Source organism: Solanum stenotomum, chromosome 5, assembly GCF_019186545.1.
Source record: "Solanum stenotomum isolate F172 chromosome 5, ASM1918654v1, whole genome shotgun sequence".
Lineage (NCBI taxonomy): Eukaryota > Viridiplantae > Streptophyta > Magnoliopsida > Solanales > Solanaceae > Solanum > Solanum stenotomum.
In genome coordinates this window covers 60122070-60145044 of record NC_064286.1, presented here as the reverse complement: position 1 = coordinate 60145044, position 22975 = coordinate 60122070, and the positions used below count along the sequence as shown (strand labels likewise).

Here is a 22975-nt window from a genome sequence, read left to right as displayed (position 1 = left end):
AAATCCCAAAGACAAAACACACAAATTGTGTGTAAGTGTGTGATAGAGAAGGAAGAATAGTTAGTTAGGACAAATAGAGATATCTGTATGCTCAGAAACCAATGGCTAATACTACTCCCAATATTACAAACTCCGTTGGTATCGGAATCCGAATCCGGACCAAAACCCGACCCGCATCCACTTCCATGGCGGCTACTCCGGCGACTTTATCGACCGGTCACTGCATTCCGACCGGTTTGCTTGTTATCAACTCCGGTTCGAGTCGACTGGGAGGGACTGCTCGAGTTGACTCGGTTAATGGTCACTTGACTCGCAGCCGTGCGTCCTCGTTTTCGATTCGAGCTGCGGCGGAAGGGGAGCCGGTCGGAACTAGTTCTTCAGGTAGACTTCCAGTGTGCATTTCTGAATGAATTGTGTATTTTTAAAGCATTTTTGTTTTTGTCAATTGAAGTGAATTAGGATTGGTAGTTAGTTGATTGAATTGAAGTCGAGCATATGTATTATCGAAATTCAGAATTGCATGTGAAATATAAAATGATGCTGGTTAATTTTGCAGCTGAAAATAGCTCTTTTGTCAGCAGTTTAATTGCAATTGGTAGTATAATTTTGAGAATACTGGTGTTTTTGTTTGTTCCAGCTCAGCGTATTGAGAACTTGGTAATAATAGGATCAGGTCCTGCTGGATATACAGCAGCAATTTATGCGGCTCGGGCTAATTTGAAGCCTGTAGTGTTTGAGGGGTTTCAAGCAGGTGGTGTGCCAGGAGGACAGTTGATGACAACAACTGAAGTAGAAAACTTTCCTGGATTCCCAGAGGGGATAACTGGACCTGACCTAATGGATAGGTACAAGAAAAGTGTTTGGGCATTTACTCTTGTGCAGATATCTATTAGTAGTTTCCTTGGTTTTAGACAAAAGGTTTGTTGAAGGCTGATAAATTATGTAATTTGCTAGGATGAAGCGGCAAGCTGAGAGATGGGGAGCTGAATTGTATCAGGAAGATGTGGAATTTATTGATGTAAAGAACGCTCCTTTCACTGTCCACAGTAGTGAACGTAAGGTGATGCATCCTTTAGTTGCTGATTACTCTGTCTAGGTTCTGTTATAACTGCTTAAATCTTTAATCCCCATCAAACTGTTTGCCTATTCTGAATTGGAGCTTTGATCTTTTAAAATTCCACTCAAGAATGACTTCTAATATCTGATGTTTTAACAAATTTGATGGGGGAAAGAATATAAGGATGGCCATCATTTATCAAGACCCCAGCAATCTTTTTTCTTCTTCTTGAGTGTCACTAAGGTTGGTACATCTTCTGAACTAATTAACAGTTCATATGTTTTTGTCAAGTTTGCAATATGTTCTCCAACAAGTGCCCAGAAAATTACAGGAAGTTAGATATAAACGTATGTATTCTCATTTGGAGGGAGAACTGAAAAGCTAAACAGATTTCAGACGTGTAATGGAAGAAGAAAAATAGATACAACTTTTTTCCTTTTCTTGGACAAAAAATGTATTATGCTATTACTTAGAAGGCATCTAAGCTCATGCTTTCTGGGTTTTCTTATTCTTCTAGACAGAAACATTTTCCTTCCAATAAAAAAAATTCTTCTCAAAAAAGTACAGAGACATTTTAACTACACCGGGACTTCTTTATGGGTTTACGTGTTTTCCATTCAGAAGTGATTTAGTTAAGTAAAAGTATACGAGTCGTATTCTATTTTTTAGTTTTCTCTTTCCTTTAAGAGACCTAAAAGATGCTGACATGGTAGAATAAGAGGCCTCACAATTTGCTGCATTTTTTAGAAAGGTCAATTTGCTGCATTGTGTAAAGAACAATCTATATCTTCAGAGTACCTTAGCCATGATATAAGAGTCTGACTTGTTCTCTGTACCTTTGATGTATGAAAGAAAGAGCATCTTTGGTTTTGTTTTCCGTCTAGAATCCCTCAAGTCTCTGAGGTTCATCTGATACATGAGATGGTCATATACATACATCCATATATGTGGTACCGGCTCTCTTTTGATTCCCTCTGCGATAACAAAAGGGAAGGGCGTGTTTGTTTCATATGTTGTAAGAGATGTTGGGCTTGAAATGCATTAGTTCTTGCAGTCGCAGATGCCAGTTTAATTCCTTAGACTTCTAGTTGTCTTACTCCCCTTGGTATGTAGTTCCCACATTAGGGTTCATATATTGGATCACTGCTCACTTCTTTATTTTCAGGTAAAGTGTCATAGCCTTATTGTGGCTACAGGAGCCAATGCAAGAAGGTTGGGATTACCCCATGAAGATGAATTTTGGAGCAGAGGAATTAGTGCCTGTGCAATTTGTGATGGAGCATCACCACTTTTCAAGGGTCAGGTCCTTGCTGTTGTTGGAGGTGGTGATACAGCTACAGAGGAAGCAATATACTTAACAAAGTATGCACGCCATGTTCATTTACTTGTCCGTAAGGACCAACTAAGAGCATCAAGAGCAATGCAAGACAGGTAATTGATGTTTATGTACATTTCATATTTATTTTTCCCTTCCAATGTTATAGCATTAAGGCATTAGTATTTATCTTAAAATCGAGGTTGTAATCTGATGGGCCATTTTGGTTTCTTTGGGAGAGGATTGTTAGGGTCATATAATACTCTCCTCCACCATAATTTTTTCCCTAGTTTAAAAGGCTTGAAATGATGTAGAAGAACTTAAATATTTGTAAAATTGTCGGTGTCACTTTAAGACATTGCAGACTGAGAGATGAATGATAGGAGTGTTTCCAAGCGTCAAATCATGGCTGCTTACAAGTAGGATACATTAATGTAATCTGTAAAAACATCTAGGGAAGTTCTCTTGCTCTTAAGATATCTACACAGACGGATGCTTCACCTATATTTTGTCAAATCACTATCTACTTTGAATGTGCTGGTTCTTTACTTCAAAACAACATGTGCATATGTGCCACCTTTTTCGCTTCTTCTAGGACCTGCCATATGAGGCACTTACGGTAGAAGATCCCAATGATGGTTGTGAGCTTGGCCTTGTCAGAGGCCACAATCTGAGATACATCCATGCCTGTCTTGTTCGTGTTCTTTAATACTTTATTTCATTATCTTATCGAGTACAATAGACAGTTCTTGGAATATCGACTTCACAATGTTCTGGAAAGGGAGTCACCAAAGATTATCTCTTCAATTACACTTTTCTAGTACGTAGTATGGGCTTAGCTAGAGGCATTGCAATAAATACTAATTTAAAAGGGTTCATTATTGTGTTGTACACACTAGTGAATGTGCTCTCCACATTACAGTATCATCATGAATTGAGTTCAGTATGCACCTGCAAGTCACATTACGTGATTGACTAAAGTATGTGTATCCTCCAGATGAGTGCGTTGATAAATAATCCAGTGTTTCTTGGTTGGTTTGTTGCTGGTTATTTTCACTTTTGACTCTTCCCTAGTTTCAATCTATTGCCGCTACTCTTCTTGTGCTATACCTATTTCTGGAACCTCATTCTTTGAAGCGGATTGAATTACTAATGATCTATATATTTCGAGTTTCAACTCCCTGAAATGTTTGTTTAACAGGTTGATTATGGGGAATGTTTCAGAGTTTTCAACAATCCAAACATCACTGTGCATTTCAACACTGAGACTGTGGATGTCGTCAGCAACCCAAAAGGCCAGATGTCAGGAATTTTGATCAGAAAAGCTGATACTCAGGAAGAATCTGTGCTGGAGGCAAAAGGCTTGTTTTATGGCATAGGTCATTCACCAAATAGTCAACTGTTGGAAGGCCAAGTTCAACTTGATAGCTCAGGCTACATATTGGTCAAGGAGGGCACAGCAAACACATCTGTGGAAGGTGTATTTGCAGCTGGAGATGTGCAGGTACTTACAGCAATTTATTATTTCATTTCTGCTGTGCCTTTTCCTTTACTTTTAACTGTTGTACTTCAAGTGGTAATTTCACACCTACGGAAGTTAAGGTTAATTATGCATGGCCCCTTTAGATGTATCATGTGTGTGGATGGACAACATGACTCTAGCCTGGTCATTGAAACGTTTGAACTAAGTTCTCAAGAGAAGTTTCAAATAAGTTCCTCTTTAGCAGGGCAGGTGTGGAATGAGAAAATGGTTGTCTTCTCTATTATAAACTTAATTTTTAAGATATTGCAATGAAAGAGGGGAGCCATCCCATAAAAATATAATGTGATGCCATTTATCAGACTCACTCTTTAAGGATTCTTAGGTTGCCTGGATAGAGAAATCCTTAGAATTGAGATTAACTCATGATTAGATAGAACATTTGCAACTTCTAATCATCTTTTGATTTGCATTTGTCTTTGCTACTTCTTATAGTGAGATACTTCCTAATATCACCATGAATGTTCTCTGTATGTAGGATCATGAATGGAGGCAAGCCATCACTGCAGCTGGCTCAGGATGTGTAGCTGCTCTATCAGTGGAGAGATATCTGACAAGCAAAAATCTTCTTCTTGAATTCCACCAGGTATCTGACTTCGAAAAGAAACTGATTTGCGGTCCTGTATATTTTCTTTACAAGTCATTTGATATGTGTATATAGACATGCTCTCAAGTGGTTTTTAACCCAGCTCCTGAACGTTGTTGACTTATATCTAATCTTTGCATTTTCTTCAATGAACTCCTAGACCAATAGTCATGATCTAATGAATTTTCCTGAACCTTATTATCTCATCAGCCCCCTACTGAAGAAGTTAAGAAGGAACTCTCCGAGAAAGATGTACAAGAAGGTTTTGATATAACACTTACAAAGCACAAGGGCCAGGTATGAGATCTAGGAAGCTTAGATATTCCTGATTGTTATGTTTGAATGGCTATTTACCATAGTCTGCATCCCTATCTGATAACTTTTATACCGTTTTCCTTCTCAGTATGCTTTACGGAAATTGTACCATGAGAGCCCAAGGCTTATGTGTGTGCTGTATACATCACCAACATGTGGTCCATGTAGGACCTTGAAACCGATTCTTAGCAAGGTATGCAATTATTTTTATAGAAATCTTACTGGAAGATGTTTAACATTTACGTGTCCTTTCAATTAGCCATCACAACCATGGACCAATTTGTGAAGAGTGGAGTACTATGTAGTAATTTGCCTTGAAAGGATCTGTTCCAATATAATTTATCATTTTGAGGAAAGCTGAAGACTTGAAATCTTATGATCTCGATGAAGTTACACAAATCTTGAGATAAACCTTAAAGAACCTCCTATAAAATTGTCTAAGAGCTTTGTCCTTCGAGTGACTTGCATTTTCTCTTACTTCTACTCGGTAATAGTTGATTAGATTAGCTGCTTTGCTGTTGAGTACTGGCTTCTGTAGTGAATACACCTAACCTGTTCAGTTGTGCTTGTGCAATAGGTCATAGATGAATTTGACAAGGATGTCCACCTTGTTGAAATTGATATTACTGAAGATCCAGAGATTGCTGAGGCAGCGGAGATTATGGGTACTCCATGTGTACAGTTTTTCAAGAATAAGGAGATGCTCAGGTTGGTAACATTTGGCTTCTTCTTTTTTTTCGCCTAAGAGTATAAGCTGCATAATTTTCTATATTCTAGATGAGTAAAATAACTGTCTTCTCTGAATTCATTGTTGCAAGAGTTCCATCTGAATGAACTTTCAGAGTTTCACCGTACTCCAAGTAAAATAAGTCTAACTAGTTGTTGATCAAGTCTTATGAACTTGATTTCAAATGCTAATTCTTGCAACTTCACTCCTTATTTTTCTTTGTACTGTGATGTTGATGTATCTTAGGTAGATAACATCTTCGACTAAATCCTCTCTTTTGGATGTCCTAGACTTGTTACATTGCAAATGAGGGGAAAAGAACCAACTCTTTTGCATATATCACTCATTCACCTTGCGTGATTGCTCCTTCGAAGATGACACTATTTCACCTCTGCTACTCGAGTCTATCATCAAGCGCTGCACTACCCCCTTACCTCACTTATATTCATGTCCAACCTAACACCTGAACATAATTTTGGGACTGAGTACTATCTGTTAAATTTTTTCCATGAAATTTGTCAAGAATGTTTTAGAACCAACTCAATGGAACCTCACTTTCTGCTTGCGTTTTGCTAGCATTTAGCATTTGATTGAACCACTTACGACTTGCAAATTATCATTTGCTTCTATCAACTGTCCTAATTACCTGTTTTTACGCCACTCGTTATATAGGAATTCATGAGCAGTTTGACATATGCTCGTGCTAATTCAACATTTTTTGTGTATATGCAGGACGGTATCAGGTGTTAAAATGAAGAGAGAGTATAGAGAATTTATTGAAGCAAATAAGTGAAGGCTTTTCTGTTAATTATTTGTACAACTTCCATTTTTTTTTTTACCCCTTCACTAAGTTTTACTTATTTTTTCTAATGCATGGTACCCAAATCAATTTTGTTCAGAATGGTTGATTGAGTAACAGCCCAATACCTTGTAGTAGCTTTATTAATACGTAGAAGTCATAAATCAAATGTTCCTTGTGTCACAAATTTAATAAGTGCCCAAGAAACTGAGATCACATTTCTTTGGATAGTAACCCTTATCTTTTTCCAATTGGATTAGAGCAATTTGTTTTTCAGAACTTGACGATATCACTAATTAATCAATTACCAAATTAGAGAATTGTTTAGTTCACATTACATTAACTAAAGAACTACCATCGAAATTTATAACCAACAAAGTGAACTTGAAAAATGCATGCAGCAATGCTCAATGCTATTTTCTAGGAAAAAAATGTCACTACTACAAGATTCATAAACTTGAGTTTAGTGATATAGAGGCTAATTATTCAAGAAAAAATTGATAATGAGATCAAAGGTTGAGGAACGAGATACCAAGAAAATTGATAATACACTATGGTACAGACTTTGAGTTTCAGTTGCAAGTTGATAGGTTTTAAAAGGATGATTTCAAGATACAGAATCAGAGGCATCAGGAACATCGTCTAGGATGACAGGACCTAGTTTCCCTGTTCTAAATAAAGTGAGAAATTTCTTTGATACCATTATCCGAGCCTCTGAAGCCTTATGAGGTATCTTCAGAGCCTTCTGCAATGCTTCAAACTGGTGTTCGATTAGAATCTCCAGGTCAGATTCATCTTCCAAACTACCACTGAACTCTGAGAGGGTGATGCAAAGTGTGCGTTGGACTTCACTTACCATATCCTGTGCACAAAAGACTAATAAAAACAATGGCAACCAAAAAAAAAGCAAAGGATGAAAACACAACCAACACAGATTGATGACGAACATCTTTTTATGTTTGTTTTGTACATTAAAAAGAATGGGAAAATACAGTAGAGTTGCTAAGAACCTGAACTCGGTAGGCATTAGATTTGTTCCTCGGCTTCTTTCCCTTGTTTTGGAGATCCTTGATAACACTTTCAGGTTTGTTTTCCAACTCATGGTCAGGGTCCTTACTTTCCCTGTCAACCAAGTGCTTCCACTGAAGAGGAGTGCCTCGGGTGTTTAAAACAGCTAACAGGTATTGAGCAATTCGCTCTTCACCAACTACAGAATCTTTCACAGACCCTGCTTAAGCATATATGCAAACAGGAATTACTATAAATATTACAACAACATATCCAATGTAATCCCACAATTGCTATAAATATCGGACCAGAATAAATGACTAAAGTGTAGTCACGGATCCTGTTTCAATTTGGTAAGACATTGAACTTTTCTATGGTAGCTTATTTCTCCGACCAACTGCGAATTACAGAACCAAATAAACCTAACTGGAGCTTATGCAATGTATCTGACTGAGAAATGTAAACACCACAAGAGAACTTCATGCAATCATTTGTTTCGTTTAGCTGTGCTTTGGGAGCTATATAGTCGTGCTGGGAAGGGAGGTGATGATGCAGAGGCCAGAAAAGACAATATCATGCCTACCAAGCAATGCAACAAAATTAGTTAAGTAAAGAAACAATGATTTGTTAGGAAATGGTCTTTCTCTCAGGGCATAAGAATTGAGAAAATAGTTCCCGACAGGCATATGGATCTCTCTATGTGGTGACCAGCCTTCCAGAAACTTTGCCAGAAGAGACTGGTCTTTTTACAGAATTGACCATTTGCAGGCCCCAAAATCTAATCACAAATCCAATTTTATAATCTACAGTGGGGCACACCTGCAAGAGCCAGCTTTAGCCCTGTTTCTATGTCTGGAATACTTGGAACCAACACTCCAGGAGAATCCAGCACATAGACGCTAGGTCGATGTGCAATCTGTATGGAATAGCATTTTTAGCATCAGTAAGAATAAGCAAAACAAGAGCACACCTTGCCTTCTACAGTTTGTCCAACATGGGAACCCACTTTGCCATTAAGAAACAAGCAACAACGGCATAATCTAACCCTCTATGTTGTTGAATATATCTAACCTTGAATCCAGCAATATCTTGAGTAACACCAGGCAAAGGCCCCACTCTAGCCTTCTTCATCTTCTCCTGCACTAAGATCATAACCCTCAATAGGAAGTACACTAAAAAACATAGCCACTATCAGCTTCCCATAACAACACCCAAAAAGAATCACCAACAAAAACAAGCCTCACCTGGAAATCGAGATAATGCAATTTGATGGATGGAGTTGATTAAAGCCGATTTGCCAACATTAGGAACACCTAACACCATAACAAGGAGAGTAGGTTCCCTAGCCATAACCTCCTTCAGTTTGAACTCAACCAGATCAAGAAGCTTTGGAATATGAATCATAGAAATTGGATTAATAACTCTCAGAAGAGATGCAAACTGGCAACCTATAAAAAAAATCAAATTTCTTGATCCAAGATCCAATTAACTAGATGTTTGAATAGAACATATGGAACATATGCTTTACATGCTTATAAGAAAGTCTAATGTATTGATCGCAATCAGCATTTATTATTCTTATTACAAGAAAGAGTTAACAGGTAACTATGGCTCCATCTTTGGCATGTTTATGAATACCAAGGGTATGAATCATGAGTTTTCAGTATGATAAGAGCATGGAAAAAAGGATGACTAACCTTATGTACAGAACTTCTACTGTGTGCATTTATCGGGAGGCACTCTTGTTTATGTGAATTGAAATAACTAATCCACTTCTGCATGGAATGAAAACAGAAGTTTCACTAACTAAAATTTGTAAAGCAAATACCAAGCAGCTTGTAGATTCATACAATTCCTACAAGTTTTCCCTCAAACAAGCCAAAGTTTCAAAGTTGATAAGAAAAATAATGTCAAAGTAATTGCATTCTAGTAGCATTGTTAGCATATTCAATGCTAATGACAACTCCATGAAAGAACTAACTAGTAACACAACAAATGCTAGGCATACATTAGACTAAACAGCTTTGAGATTCTAAGTAAAACTAGACACTGTTAGAAAAAAACATAAAATGTCAATGAGATAAGTAACTACATTGTCTTTGCCATGTATCTCATAATGTAAACAAAATTTCTATAGCATTCGCTAATAGACAAGCATATGTTAATACATACATGAACAAAAGATGCAAACTTTAGGATTCTTTGTTAAGGTTCTATTTATTCTTGGTAGACCCTTGGTATACAAGTACCAAATGTTGCACATCTTTGGACTTCATTAAGACAATTTAAATTGATCAAGATGCTCATTTCAGAAAGGAAAGCTTATCTTTTCCCCTTTTAATATGATTGTTATATTCTCAAGGTGAAAAGGACTTGAATCAATAGGCACCCAAGCCCCAAAGGTGTGGCTGTGGCTGTGGCCTGATACTAATAGTCAAATGAAGTGGGTTGAGAACCCTGAGGTCTTAGGTTCAAATCCAAGCAAACACACTCGATAATTTCTTTAAAAGTAGCAGGTACCCCTAGAATTGGTCAATATACACGCAAGTTAGCCCAAACACCACATTTATTTTCAAAAAACTTGAATGAAAAGGTACAAAGCACTCGACTTTACACCTGAGCAAATCAATCTATTCCACTAAGCTGACTCCATAGCTTTCTTTTAGCTGTTTATGACTTTCGGGGATGAATGATACGATTCTCGAGGTGATCGGATGCATTTCGGGGTAATAAGCTCCAAAAAGGACCAAAAAAACATAACTTTGACAAAGTAATTACTAGCATTTTACTTCATGAAGATGAGTGTTCGAAATTAGATACATGCATGAGGTTGCGGTTAGCCAAATCCTGCTTATTAAGAGCAATAACACGCCTTTTCCCAGAAAGCATCGGTTGCAAGTCTTCATTCGCGGACGACAACGGTATCTGCAGGCGCGCACACACACTAATTAGACCCAATAAGAGCAAAATTCATCAAAACAAATGATCAATTCATGGATTATGAGGAAGAATCAAGCAAGGAAGTAAACAAACATACACGAGCATCACGAACTTCAATTACAAAATCAGAAAGTTTGAGACGTTGCCGAATTGCACGAGTCGCTGCAGCCATATGCCCTGGGTACCAATTGATGCTTCCTCCACTTTTGGTGAAACCCATTTGCCCTAACCACCCCTTCGCCGCTCCTCCTCCACCCATCTCTCTCTCTCTCTCTCTCTCACTATCTCTCTCTATGCTTAAACCCTGAATCTTCCATTCACAGTAGAAATGGAGTTTCTTAAACCCTGGGTAAATGGATCCTTTCTTGGGCCTCTTCTTAATGATCCGGAATGAGAATTCACAAAATAGCCATTTTAAACAGATGGTAAAATTCACAAAATAGCCATTTCGATCCTTTAATTGAAAAAAATGGCAATTGTGATGGAGTTTCAATTTGAGAAACTTTCATAAAGCACGCTATCTATAGGTGTGACTTACTCGATAAAACGATAGCTTCAATAATTACATATCTTGTCTGAATTTACCTTCAAATACATTTTATCCGATGAATGCATCTTGCTTAAAACTGTCTCTCTCACTCGCTCTCCTTCCTCACTACGTATTCGTAATTAAAAACATCATTATTCTCATCCTACAAAAGAGGTAAAAAATAATTAGAGAAAGATCGAAAGGGTATCACTCACAATTCAAAGGTAGAGTAGCAAGTATTGCCTCAAGTGAATTAAAAGTACTAGCGCAAGTCTAAAAAATTAATAATGGAAAGTGAGAGAGGGAAGAGAGTGGCAAGCGAGAAAGGAGAGTTATACTATAAAATCCTAAATATAGCTATATTAGACAAGTTTTTTAAAGCATCGCTAGATTGTGTATTTACTTAGATATAATTACATAGTTTTTCTAATATAATAAAACCATATGAACATCATCAAATTGCACTTTTTGGCACGTATGAAATATCAGCGTTATTATTATTTTATTTTTCTCTTAGCTTGCTTATTGTATTTGATATGCATATCGTACTTGCTGATCCGATCATGTAGTCAATTGTGTAGTTGCAAAATCCAAGACTAATGTCCTTTATTTTTCATGTGAAAGTTTATCTTTCACCATTATTGTAGCATAAGTAGGATTTTATATCGGTCTTTTTGGGATTTTATACATAGCGAGAGCTTTAGTGCATCAGACTGTTTTTATAATCAAATTTCATTTCCAACTCCTATTAGCCGTTGGTGCTTTTAAGACACGAACTTAAAGGTAAAATGTTTTTTTTAACACGAGTGAGATGTAAACTTCGAGATATGAAATTGTTATCTCCGTGAATATTTTGTCTTATTACTTTATAAATTAATAAAATTAACGTATCAATTAACAAAAAAAAAAAATCTTTCTATTTATTGATATAATGATAATAATATCTTATTTTCATCTAAATATCAACCTTATTGAGTAAAATATCTTGATCAGCCTGATAAAGTGCATATTGACCATGTGAAAATCAATCTTTCATATTTTTTTAATCCATTTTCCATTTAACCAAGTTTAATATAATATTAATAACACATTTGGAACTAATTAGTACTAATAATATATTGAAAAAGTACTTAGCTGTATTATAAACCAACTGAAAAAGTATCAGCCTGGGAAATATATTAATCCACTTGTCGGAGATATTTTTACAAAAAAATATCTTCAAGCCAAGATTACTTAATTTAGTCATTTTTTTGTTTGTGTTTAATCCAAATACAGTAGTTAAGGATTTGTATAATATAAAAATATCTAAAAAAATATCTCTAGTTGGTACCAAGAATATAATCTTCCCATGCATCTTACATCCTTATAGTAGAACTATAAAATAAAAATAAAAAGGAAACTTACGTGTATACATTTCGGCCATTTAATTTATCAAATATGATTGAAATAAATAATACCCTAATATTTTGTAAACTAGATGACTAAAGGTATAGATGTGATTTACACAAATATCACTTTTAAGGTTTTTATTTAGATTTTGTTTTTGTTTTTAAAAGTTGTGTAAATATAATCTTTACAAGATTATTTTTTCAATTTATTAAACTAGATCAGTCTAATATTTTCTCATATATTTTTCAACCTTACAGATAAATATTAAATCATCGTCTAAAGTTTACAATAGCTTACAAACATATTCTCATAAGATTTTTAATATGTTCAAAGGGATCTTCAGATTGTGGTAAAAAACGAGAAATTATTATTTACCCCCACCATGATAAATCACACCTAATGTGTCTTCTCCAATATTTTTGTTCTACTTTTATCATTATTATTATTATCTAGAAATATCTTCCTTTTTTTATTAATTTAATTATTATCTAGAAATATCTTCCTTTTTTTCTTTATATTTTGATAATCTGTCCTATATAATTATTACTCCCTCTGTCCCAATTTATGTGACACATTTTGGATTTCGAGATTCAAACAACTCTATTTTTTACTGTAAATTTATCATATATCTTTTAAATATTTTGAATTATCAATTATTGAGACTTATAGTACTTTAATTGTAGTTTACAAATATATAAATTTCATTTAAAAAAATTTGAAGTATTCATGAGCAAATTTTTTATCAAACTTAAACTGTTTGACTCTCGAAAAGCGAAATGTGTCACATATTGGGATAGAGGGAGTAATTTTTATTGTTAGGAGGACAAAGGTCTACTTTTCCATGTGGTTTTGACTTTTCACTATTTATATATGACTTGCTACCCACCATTTTCCAACTTCTTTCTCACTATTTTTTTTTCTCAACATTTTTTTTATAATGTAAAATCATAAATATTACGTTCTTGAATTTTTCACTTTTTGTCAAATTCCAAATTGAAGGTATGAATCTCAAACTAGTATAGCAACTAGCGAACGCTTCCCCTTTAATAGGTTTTAATTATATGATATGAATTTAAATTAGTCGTAGCACAAAATGAATACACATATCGAAAGAAAACCAATAAGATGATACAATAAGAACATATATTGATGGCTTAAATAGAATTTTATTTTTCGACAAACATCAAGATGAGCTAAATTTATTCAACATATAAAAACGTGCATAGTGAAACAAAAATGGATTCTATTTTTTTCTTTTTCTTTTTAAGTCCTTAAAAGAAATATACTAAGTTCGGGTCCTCCAGTTCCATCAAGATTCGTCATATAAAAAGCTTCTGAGTCACGATTTCCTACAACTCGTTCAAAATTAGCTCTGAAAAACATCAACTCACCTTCTGACTCACCTCCCATCCGTCCATCACCAACCACCGGAATCACTCCAGCCCCGACCGACACATTCCGTACGGTGTGTAACACGTGTCGGTCGGAGTCAGTGCACGTGCGCGCAAGTGCGTCCCCGCACTTCCTTCCGTTACAATACATATTCCAACTAGGTTCTCGGGAGAGCCTCACTTGCTTGCTTCCACGTGGCCTTTTTTCGCATTCCAACGCGATACGGACAAGTGGTGATGACATGTCTTTGACTAAAGTAGTAGTTGACATGGCGAATTCAATCAAAAAACTTGGTTCCGATGACGTGGAATTATCTTGAATAGCGAAGCTGACGTGTCCTCTCCGGTTGCCGAACAAAGTCCCGGTGACTTTCCGACATGAGTTATAATGCGTAAGATAAGTCGTAGGGAAATATTTAAGCCACGTACCGCATGTTGGAAGCATAGTGCGGAGGGACATAATTTTTACAAGAAGAAACTTGAAAAATTTAAAATTGACTTTGACTCCTCCATGACTTTTTTGAGGAATTGGAGAATTATACGAGTAATTATTTGAATCGTGATGAACGATAGAATTACTTTGGTACTCCGATGCAATGAGAATTAAGTTGTTGGAGCTATCGCTGCTACTTGTTCTTGGGAGGGTGCATGTTTGATCATATTGTCTCATCATCATCATATTTGTAAAATTAGAAAAAAGAACAAAGGAGATTGATTATGAGGATTTGATTGTTAATATAATGTTTGTTCAATAAGAAAATTGGACAAAATTGAGAGAAATGATAAGAGAGATAGGATGAAAAGAAGATGACAATATTTGGAGGTGAGTAATACATACATATTTATAAAGGGAACCTATGGACGTTTATGGCATGTGTTGCCTATTTCAAACTTTAAAATAATGCCATACCCTAATTTTTTTAATGGAAGCCCATCTTTGGTCTACGCTGGGGGCGGATCTAGAGGGCGGAATCAACTTATAATCAGGGCTTTAAACAAACACTCTTTAGCAAAAAACTATATTAATCATATGTAGTTAAAAGTATATTTTATATGTATAGATGTTGAATTCTCTTTGACTAGTTAGTGTATTCATTATATTTCTCCAGATTTTGAATCTCCTTGGAGAAAATTTTAGCCCCGCTGACACTGGCTGAGGGTGTTCAATTGAACCACTCGATATCATATATATAAGGTAATTTTTAATCTGTCTCTAATAACCACGCCAAAGCTTCACTCAAAATCAAACTCACTTTCATATACAATTCTCAAATTAATTCCAGGCCAATTTTATGGGAGTTTACACCCTTTCTCGGCCCTATCAAGCTCTTCCTGAACCTCTATCTCTATTCAACGAAGTCATTAAAGTGACATAGTTTGTATTCGCTAACTAACTTAGGAAACTTATGCACGTCACCCTACTGTGCGAATTTATCTTTTTTTATGCGATTTTGATCCTTTCGATGGGAGAATGAAAACACTAATAGAAAGGTTTGTTGTTCGCTCTGTTGGGGACGATGAAACCAATATAGTATCGTTAATTTTCCTGGCCTACCTTTCAAATGAAACATTCACAAAATATCTGAGTCGGATCTTGAGTCCAACAATCGAATCAATTATACGTCATTTATATATATTAATTTTGAATTATATAAATACAAGTTTAGAGATTGCTACATTGATTAGGATTCAAAATTCACCATTTCAAATTCATATAGCTAGACATTATATTTTTATTTTTCAAACCCTTTCATAAAAATCTTAAATTCGTGTAACCTTTTTGAAACTCAAAGATGATGACAGGTTATTGTACTCTCTTTTTTTCATTTAATTAATATTAAAAAATTAGTTTGCTTGGCACATAATTCGAACTTGTAACACGTATGGCTATATTATCCTACAAGCCAAGTCCCTCAACTTTTTCCATTGAGTTAACCCCTTGGGTTGATTATTTTATCCATGAAGTTTGATTAATATTTAAATATATATTTTATTTTTAAAAGTAAGTTTTTCATTTTCATTTACGAAATTTTAACTTTTTTTAAAATAAAATACATATTCAGACATAATTTCTAGTTCTAAGAACTATTTTTCAAACATAACTTCAAGAACTCATCATTTATATTATTAATTAACTAAATTTATGATCAAACACTAACTATAACAGATAATTATCTGACTATCTTCATATCAAAAGTTACAATTTTGACGTTATATTACTCTGAAGATTCATTTCTTCAATAAAATTGTATTTAAAATATGCACTATATATTTATATCTTCCATGACAATACAAAATCACTTGAAGTTTTTGAACATTATTAAAATTGTACTTTTAGACACACGTAGGTAATGACAACATCATTATTAGTTTCTCCTGGTTTGTTTATAATTTATGTTATACATACATATCTTCCTTGGATTATGAAGCCATTTTTTTAGTAGCAACATCCAAGATTATTGTCCTTTAATTTATTTTAACATGCATGTGAAATTCTATCTTTCACCATTGTACTATTACGATCTAATCTAAGACTAATTATCATCCAACTTCCTTTTGTTCTCTTCTTCTTTCCTTTTTTTTTTAATAGGGTAGAACTCTTATTTCTATGTAGTAACATGCAAATCATAACAAGAAAGGTAATTCACACTAGGCAAGTCTAGTACGACGAGTTCAGTTCAGAAGGAAAATTTCTTACTTTCACTGACAAGGAGTTTCGAGTTTGAGTGGTTTGATGGAGTCTCAAGCAGAGGCGGAGTCAGGATTAAGAGTTTGTGGGTTCTAAATTTTCTTTTAACCATCAATCAATTTTGTTAGGGATTCACAAATTAATATACATATATTTAATTAATTTTCTAGTAGAAATACATAGTCTACGGAAAAGCTATTTGGTTAGTCCGAAGTCCGAACTCATGAACCCCCACCTAGCTCCGCCTCTGGTCCTAAGCCCAAACCACTGGACCATCCCGAAGGATTTTTTTTAATTTTTCATTGAATTAGTTTCATAATTTCATTAAATGAAACAATGTTCAACTATTCACACACACAAAAATATAAAACCCATTGAAACGTGTTTCTCAAACTGCCCTAATTAAGTATGGCGGAATATAATTTTTTGAAAACATTAATAAACAAAATATCCTTCTATTTATCGATGATATTTTTGTTTTCTTCTATATGTAAGTTTATCAAACATAAACAGTGAGTACTGATCTAATTTGACATTTTTGCCAGCCTAACAAAGTGCATCTTGACCATGTGAAAATCTTTCATTTTGGATCCATTTCATATTTAACCAAGTTTATTTAATATAATAATAAAACATCTAGAACTAATTATAATGATAATATATTGGAAAAGTGCATAGCTGTATTATATTATAAACCAACTGAAAAGTACCAGGCAGGGAAATATATTAATCCACGGCTTGTCGAAGATATTTTAATACTTAGTTTTTTCATTTTTTATTTTTCTTATATTTATGTGTTTTAATCCAAAGACAGTAGTTCGAGAATATTTGTATAAATATCTGAAGAAAATATCTCTGGTTGACACCTGGCACCATCAATATAATTTTTTCTATGCATCTTACATCCTTATAGTTTTTATAATAATAAATAATTAAAAAAAGGGGGAAACTTGCGTGTACGTTTCAACCATCTTAAATATGACTGAAGTATACATTTTTAAAAGTGAAAAAAAATTGTGAGATTTGAACATACGAACAATTTAAGTTTGTGTGTCTTTACTCTTTCAAGGCGTCTAAAATTACTAGGCTACATCATATTATTGTGTCAAGGATGTCCAAAATATGTTATTTAGCCACTTTATTTATTATTTTACTTGTATATACGATATAATTTTTCGACGAAAAGTGTCCAATTTGAACACCCTGACATAAGGATAGCTACACCACTGTATATAAATTTAATATAAAGTGTATATATGTATTGATTTCGCAAATATAGTTTTATAGGTTTTCATTTAGATTTTGTTTTTGTTTTAAATGTTGTGTAAATATAATCCTTAAGAGATAACCTTTTCGGTCTGGTGATTCGGAGTTAATATTTTCTTATATATTTTTAATCTTACAAACTAATATTAGATCACCCGTCTAATTTAATTGGAATAATTTACAAAATTTTAAATGTGATCTAATATATTCTTATAAAATATTCAATCTGTAAAGAGAATTTTTACACGTACGTAATTTATAAGGTTCATAAGTTATAAAAAAATATAACAAATATATGGTCATTATTAATAAATAATTATATAAAAAAGACAATTGGTGAAAAATGAAAATTTATGTGTCTATTATCACTTTAAGTTCCGACTAATTTGATTTCTGCTTAAGCCAAGGGAAGTGCTCTCAATAAAATTTTAATTTCTTTTTTTTAATGTTAAGTGTATAAATCTGAGATTTCTAATAAAAAATTGATGAACTTTATTTATTCACAATAAATTATACCTATTCGAATAAAGAAATTAGTGAACAATATTCATCCACAACAAATTACACCTAATGTAATTGGTGGATCCACAGTAAATTACACCTAATGTGTCTTCTATTCTTTCTTTTGCTTTAATTAATACCTAAAAAATATTCCTTTCTCTCCTATATAATATGTTAAAAATATGGTAATTACATATATCCTTCATTTGCAGTACTGCATATCTTACTAAATGCATTATTGTTAGGAGGACAAAGATCTACTTTTCCATGTGGTTTTTGACATAGCACTATTTATTTATAGTTCTAAGCAAAAAAAAACACAATTTATTTATAGAAAAAATACATAAAATTCCTTATATAAAAGTAGATATCTAAAGTTTGAGCGGAGCTACTCTCTATTTTTGTCTCATTGTATTCAAGTTCTTACTTAAATGAAAGGCACGTGATATAAATTAAAATTAATGATTAAATTTAATTAACTAAAATAATATACAATGAGGGTTGTTATCTATTGTTTCATAATATATCGTATTATATTGTATTGTATTTTAATGTATTATTTTAATTAATATGACAATTGAATAGATTGCATCATTTTCAGTCTTTAAATATATCACACATCAATAATTTGAATGATAAACCTACAAGAAAAGTAGAATACAAGATAGAGCTAGCTATGAAAAGCTACTGTAAAGAATAAAATAAGATTATTAAATAATAAGTAAAGATAAAATGAGAAGAAAATACTAAGATAACAACGTGAATCACATCAAATTAGTCGTTACGATTTTTCGTTGCTACCTAAAGATATATTTAAACAATACGGTACGATAAAATTTAAGTAACAATAAAAGCAAACATGATATTTAAACTAACTATACAATACAATATAAATATACAATATAATACAATGTGTAACAACCATCCAAATTAACAAGATGTAACCATGATTTCAATAATAAAATACATACTTATTAGTTTAAGAACTTTCCTATTATTTCTCCTTTTGCCAGATTTATTAACTTCCACACACGTGATCTCTTTTCTCCTCTCGTGACAAAATAATATTTGTTGCAAGTAAAATTGGCAACACCAAAAATCATAGCTGCAAAAAATAATAATCGTGATTAATAGCTTTTAGAAATCAGTAAAATAATCATCGATATTGTTATAAAATAATTAATTAGCATAATTAAAAGAAACCTAGTTATTAAAAATATTTAAGTGCTGATTTCCCTACTTATAAGTAATTACTACATAGTATAAGAGTCTACAAGCAGGCATGTTCGTCAACATGCCTACTCGTAGATGAGGGTATTTTAGGAACTTTTTAATTATTCTTCTTTAAGCTATTGAATCTATTTGCTTTAGAGGTGTACCATTTTTTAATTAGACCAAAAAACCAACCAATATTTACGTGACGACTCTTATGTCCTATCAAAGAATCACTATTAGTTGCACTATTTTGTGATTTCTCTTCTTCTTCTTCGATTTGTTATAAAGAAGAACATTGATCTTCTAAATCTAGGAAGAAAATTGAAATAAATTGGGGAAATCAGAGATGAAGTGTATATTGGGAACGAAAGTTTTAGGGTTGTTTTTATTAGATGGATTCTTTTTGTATCGGGGCGGGCAGGTTTAGTAAGTATAGGGGCGGATTTAGTTAAAAATGGATGAGTTTAAAATTATATTAAATAATTAAATTGTATCCAATGGTTGAGCGTCATGTAGTTAAAAGGATTATTTAATTATTCCAAATGGTGGTTTGTTAATGAAGTGGCTAAAATTGAACCCAAGGTGGATGGAAAGGATATTTGGGAGCCAATAGGTGGATACGAATAGTTGTGTACCATTTTCAATACTTTGAGGATATTTTAGGCCATTTTTCGTAAATTAAAAGATAATCCTACAGTGAAATCGGAAAATAAATTGTGGCTTTGTGAGAAAGCACGAAAATGTAGAACGACATAGAGAAAAACTAAGTAGGAACAGAGAGATTTTAAATTATATATTTATGGATAAAATAATTGGTGCTAGCTATAATTGTGGGATTACTATGATTTAGAACCTTGTTTCAATTAAATTAAATCATAATTATTAATTTTAATCCATGTCATGACATGCAGGGGCGGAGCTACAGTGTTAAATGGGGGTTCGGACGAACCCATTTGCTTTTACGTAGAAAAAATCATGTACACATATATGTTAATATTGTGTGCAAGCCCACATCAAACTAAGTGTAATGACCCTCATGGTCATTTCTGTGTCTTGCCTTCTGTGTGTCGTTTAGANTTATTTTAAATGGTGGTTTGTTAATGAAGTGGCTAAAATTGAACCCAAAGGTGGATGGAAAGGATATTTGGGAGCCAATAGGTGGATACGAATAGTTGTGTACCATTTTCAATACTTTGAGGATATTTTAGGCCATTTTTCGTAAATTAAAAGATAATCCCACAGTGAAATTGAAAAATAAATTGTGGCTTTGTGAGGAAGCACGAAAATGAAGAACGACATATAGAAAAACTATGTAGGAACAGAGAGATTTTAAAATATATATTTATGGATAAAATAATTGGTGCTAGCTATAATTGTGGGATTACTATGATTTAGAACCTTGTTTCAATTATATTAAATCATAATTATTAATTTTAATCCATGTCATGACATGCAGGGGCGGAGCTACAGTGTTAAATGAAGGTTCGGACGAATTCATTTACTTTTACGTAGAAAAAATCATGTACAAATATATGTTAATATTGCGTGCGAGCCCTCATCAAACTAAGGTTGGAAGCGCAGTGGTAAGTGCGGGTAGTTCTGAGTCTTTGGTTGGGGGTTCGAGCCCCACTGGCAACAATTCAGTTTTTCCGGATTTTTTTATTTTTGGTTAAAACTGTGCTTTGTGCCTATCTTTTACCCTCCTATAATTCATTTTTTCCTATATAGATTTTTCTAAATTCTTTTCTCAAATAATAAAACAGAAAATTGATGATTGAGAATATAAAAAAATAGTGTCATACTCCAAAACAACATCTGACTAATTTCAAAATAGATAATTGTAAGTAACAAAAATATAGTGTCATACTCTAAAACAACATCTCACTATTGATTTCTTTTGAAGCATTCAATAAAACGTTAAACCCAAAATTTAATTTTTTTAAAAGTTAGAGTTCTAATTTTTTTACTAGCTACCTACTTCATTGTTAATGCTTGTTGTCAAAGTGCAACCCTCTGCACCGGTAAGTACTATTTACTCTTCTCAGTTCCTCCTCTGCTCTCCCTTTTCTCTTTTTTTTTTTTATTTGTCTTTACATTGTATAACAATTTATTCAAAGATCTTATTTTTAATCTTTGATTTTAAGACTGTTCCACGTATTAATAATTGATTATATTAATTAAGCTATTGTTTGCTTCTCGGAACTTTAACTTTCAAGGCAAGAGTGACTCAAGGGTACCTTTCCTTTAGGTCCCAAAAATATTAATGGTGAATTTAATAATTTTAATTTTACTTAAAATAATATTGAGATTATAAGAAAAAAAATGTTCAAAATCTATACTAAAATATAACACTTATCTACCTTTTACCCAATAATATTTTAGAACTTTGAAATAAATAACTCAAATCTTCATATTAATAAATGAAGTATTTGAAAGTGTACCAAATGATGGATCATTTCTGTTTTCAAAACATAACAATTTGTCGAGTGCAATTTTACTGATATGCTTATATGTTTGTGGTTTTATATATTTATTATATATAATAAGTGGGAATATCTACTACTTAGCACATGACAAGTGTTGGATGATATGTACTTAGATAGTGTTGTACATTCTTCTTTTATGGTTGTACCTTTAAAATTTATATTATTGGACAATTTAACACCATTAATTACCTAGAAAGTACAATAATTTACAGTAATATATATTATTTGAAAATTACTTAGAAAGTATAATAATTTACAGTAATTAACAATAGAATATTTTAAAGACAAAAAAAATTGATTGAATCTCAAAATTTTATTAGTACCACATAAATTGAGAAAGAAGAAATAACTTTTATTATTTGAAAATTGCATAAAAGATATTACAAATCATACAACAATAATTAGCAATTTAGATAATGATAAAGGGTAAACTATCCACTGATTTTATAAACTGCACAAGTATTGTAGGACATTCCAAAATAGTATAATAGACAATAATTATTGGACGGATGGAGTAGGATTAAGTCTTTCTTTCAGTACTTTTCTCACATTAATTAATTTCTCTCAACATTCAATTAGTGAATCTTTAGTAGAATTAATTAGAATACTTTTTACTTAATACAATAAATGTTTAAATAAGATTAACATAAAGAAAAATAAAAAAAATCCTAATTGAATTTAATGTAAAATTGAATTTTTTGGGGTTATGAATATAAAAGGTTTGAAAGTTATGAATATTATTAATACTAATTAAAAGTATAATTTATGAAGATGAAGAAGTGTGAGTTATGAAAATAACTTTTAAAAATAATATAATTGAGAAAAATTCAAACAAGGAGAAAAAAGAAAAATGACAATGAAGGTCATAGAGAGCGACACATCACCGTTTAAGGTAGCTCTACTGATAATTGTGAAGAAAGCATATTAATGGATTAAAAATCAAAAAGAGGTAATTAAACCCTAAAATATTATAAAGACATCTATAAAATTTGGTTGAAACTCAAAATCTATTAGTGCCATATAAATTAGGATAGAGGAAATAACATATATTATTTGAAATAACGTGAAACGTACTACAAATCACACAATAATTAGCAACTTCAAAATTTAAAGGACATACAAAAAATTTGATCAACTCTCAAAATTCTACTAATGTCACATAGTTTGGGATAGAAAAAGTAACATATACGTAAAATGTACTATAACTCATAATAATTAAATA

The 22975-nt window shown here is 32.8% G+C and overlaps 3 protein-coding genes across 5 annotated transcripts; 1 reads left to right on the top strand and 2 right to left on the bottom strand.

Annotated features, from left to right (window-relative positions):
• On the top strand, positions 1-6521 carry LOC125864697 (NADPH-dependent thioredoxin reductase 3-like). The gene is made up of 10 exons (XM_049544734.1): positions 1-381; positions 638-845; positions 955-1060; positions 2223-2488; positions 3597-3876; positions 4391-4498; positions 4709-4795; positions 4902-5006; positions 5391-5521; positions 6273-6521. The coding sequence occupies exons 1-10, from the start codon at positions 102-104 to the stop codon at positions 6331-6333; spliced, it is 1632 nt and encodes a 543-aa protein (XP_049400691.1). The 5' UTR covers positions 1-101; the 3' UTR covers positions 6334-6521.
• Positions 6522-6857: 336 nt separating this feature from the next.
• LOC125864696 (short integuments 2, mitochondrial-like) lies at positions 6858-10596 on the bottom strand. Of its 3 annotated transcripts, XM_049544731.1 has the most exons (8): positions 10385-10596; positions 10168-10272; positions 9045-9122; positions 8592-8733; positions 8419-8489; positions 8167-8263; positions 7350-7567; positions 6858-7201 (listed from the first exon to the last, which is right to left on the bottom strand). In XM_049544731.1, the coding sequence occupies exons 1-8, from the start codon at positions 10544-10546 to the stop codon at positions 6947-6949; spliced, it is 1128 nt and encodes a 375-aa protein (XP_049400688.1). In that variant the 5' UTR covers positions 10547-10596; the 3' UTR covers positions 6858-6946. The 3 variants fall into 3 exon arrangements, with proteins under 3 accessions (XP_049400688.1, XP_049400689.1, XP_049400690.1); XM_049544732.1 differs by lacking the exon at positions 10385-10596 and having other exon boundaries at positions 8592-8795; positions 10168-10214; XM_049544733.1 differs by lacking the exon at positions 10385-10596 and having other exon boundaries at positions 8592-8795; positions 10172-10208.
• Positions 10597-13339: 2743 nt separating this feature from the next.
• Positions 13340-14350, bottom strand: LOC125865919 (protein MIZU-KUSSEI 1-like). Its single transcript, XM_049546180.1, has one exon. It carries the CDS (start codon positions 14273-14275, stop codon positions 13469-13471), a length of 807 nt encoding a protein of 268 aa, XP_049402137.1. The 5' UTR covers positions 14276-14350; the 3' UTR covers positions 13340-13468.
• Between the last annotated feature and the right edge of the window lie 8625 nt (positions 14351-22975).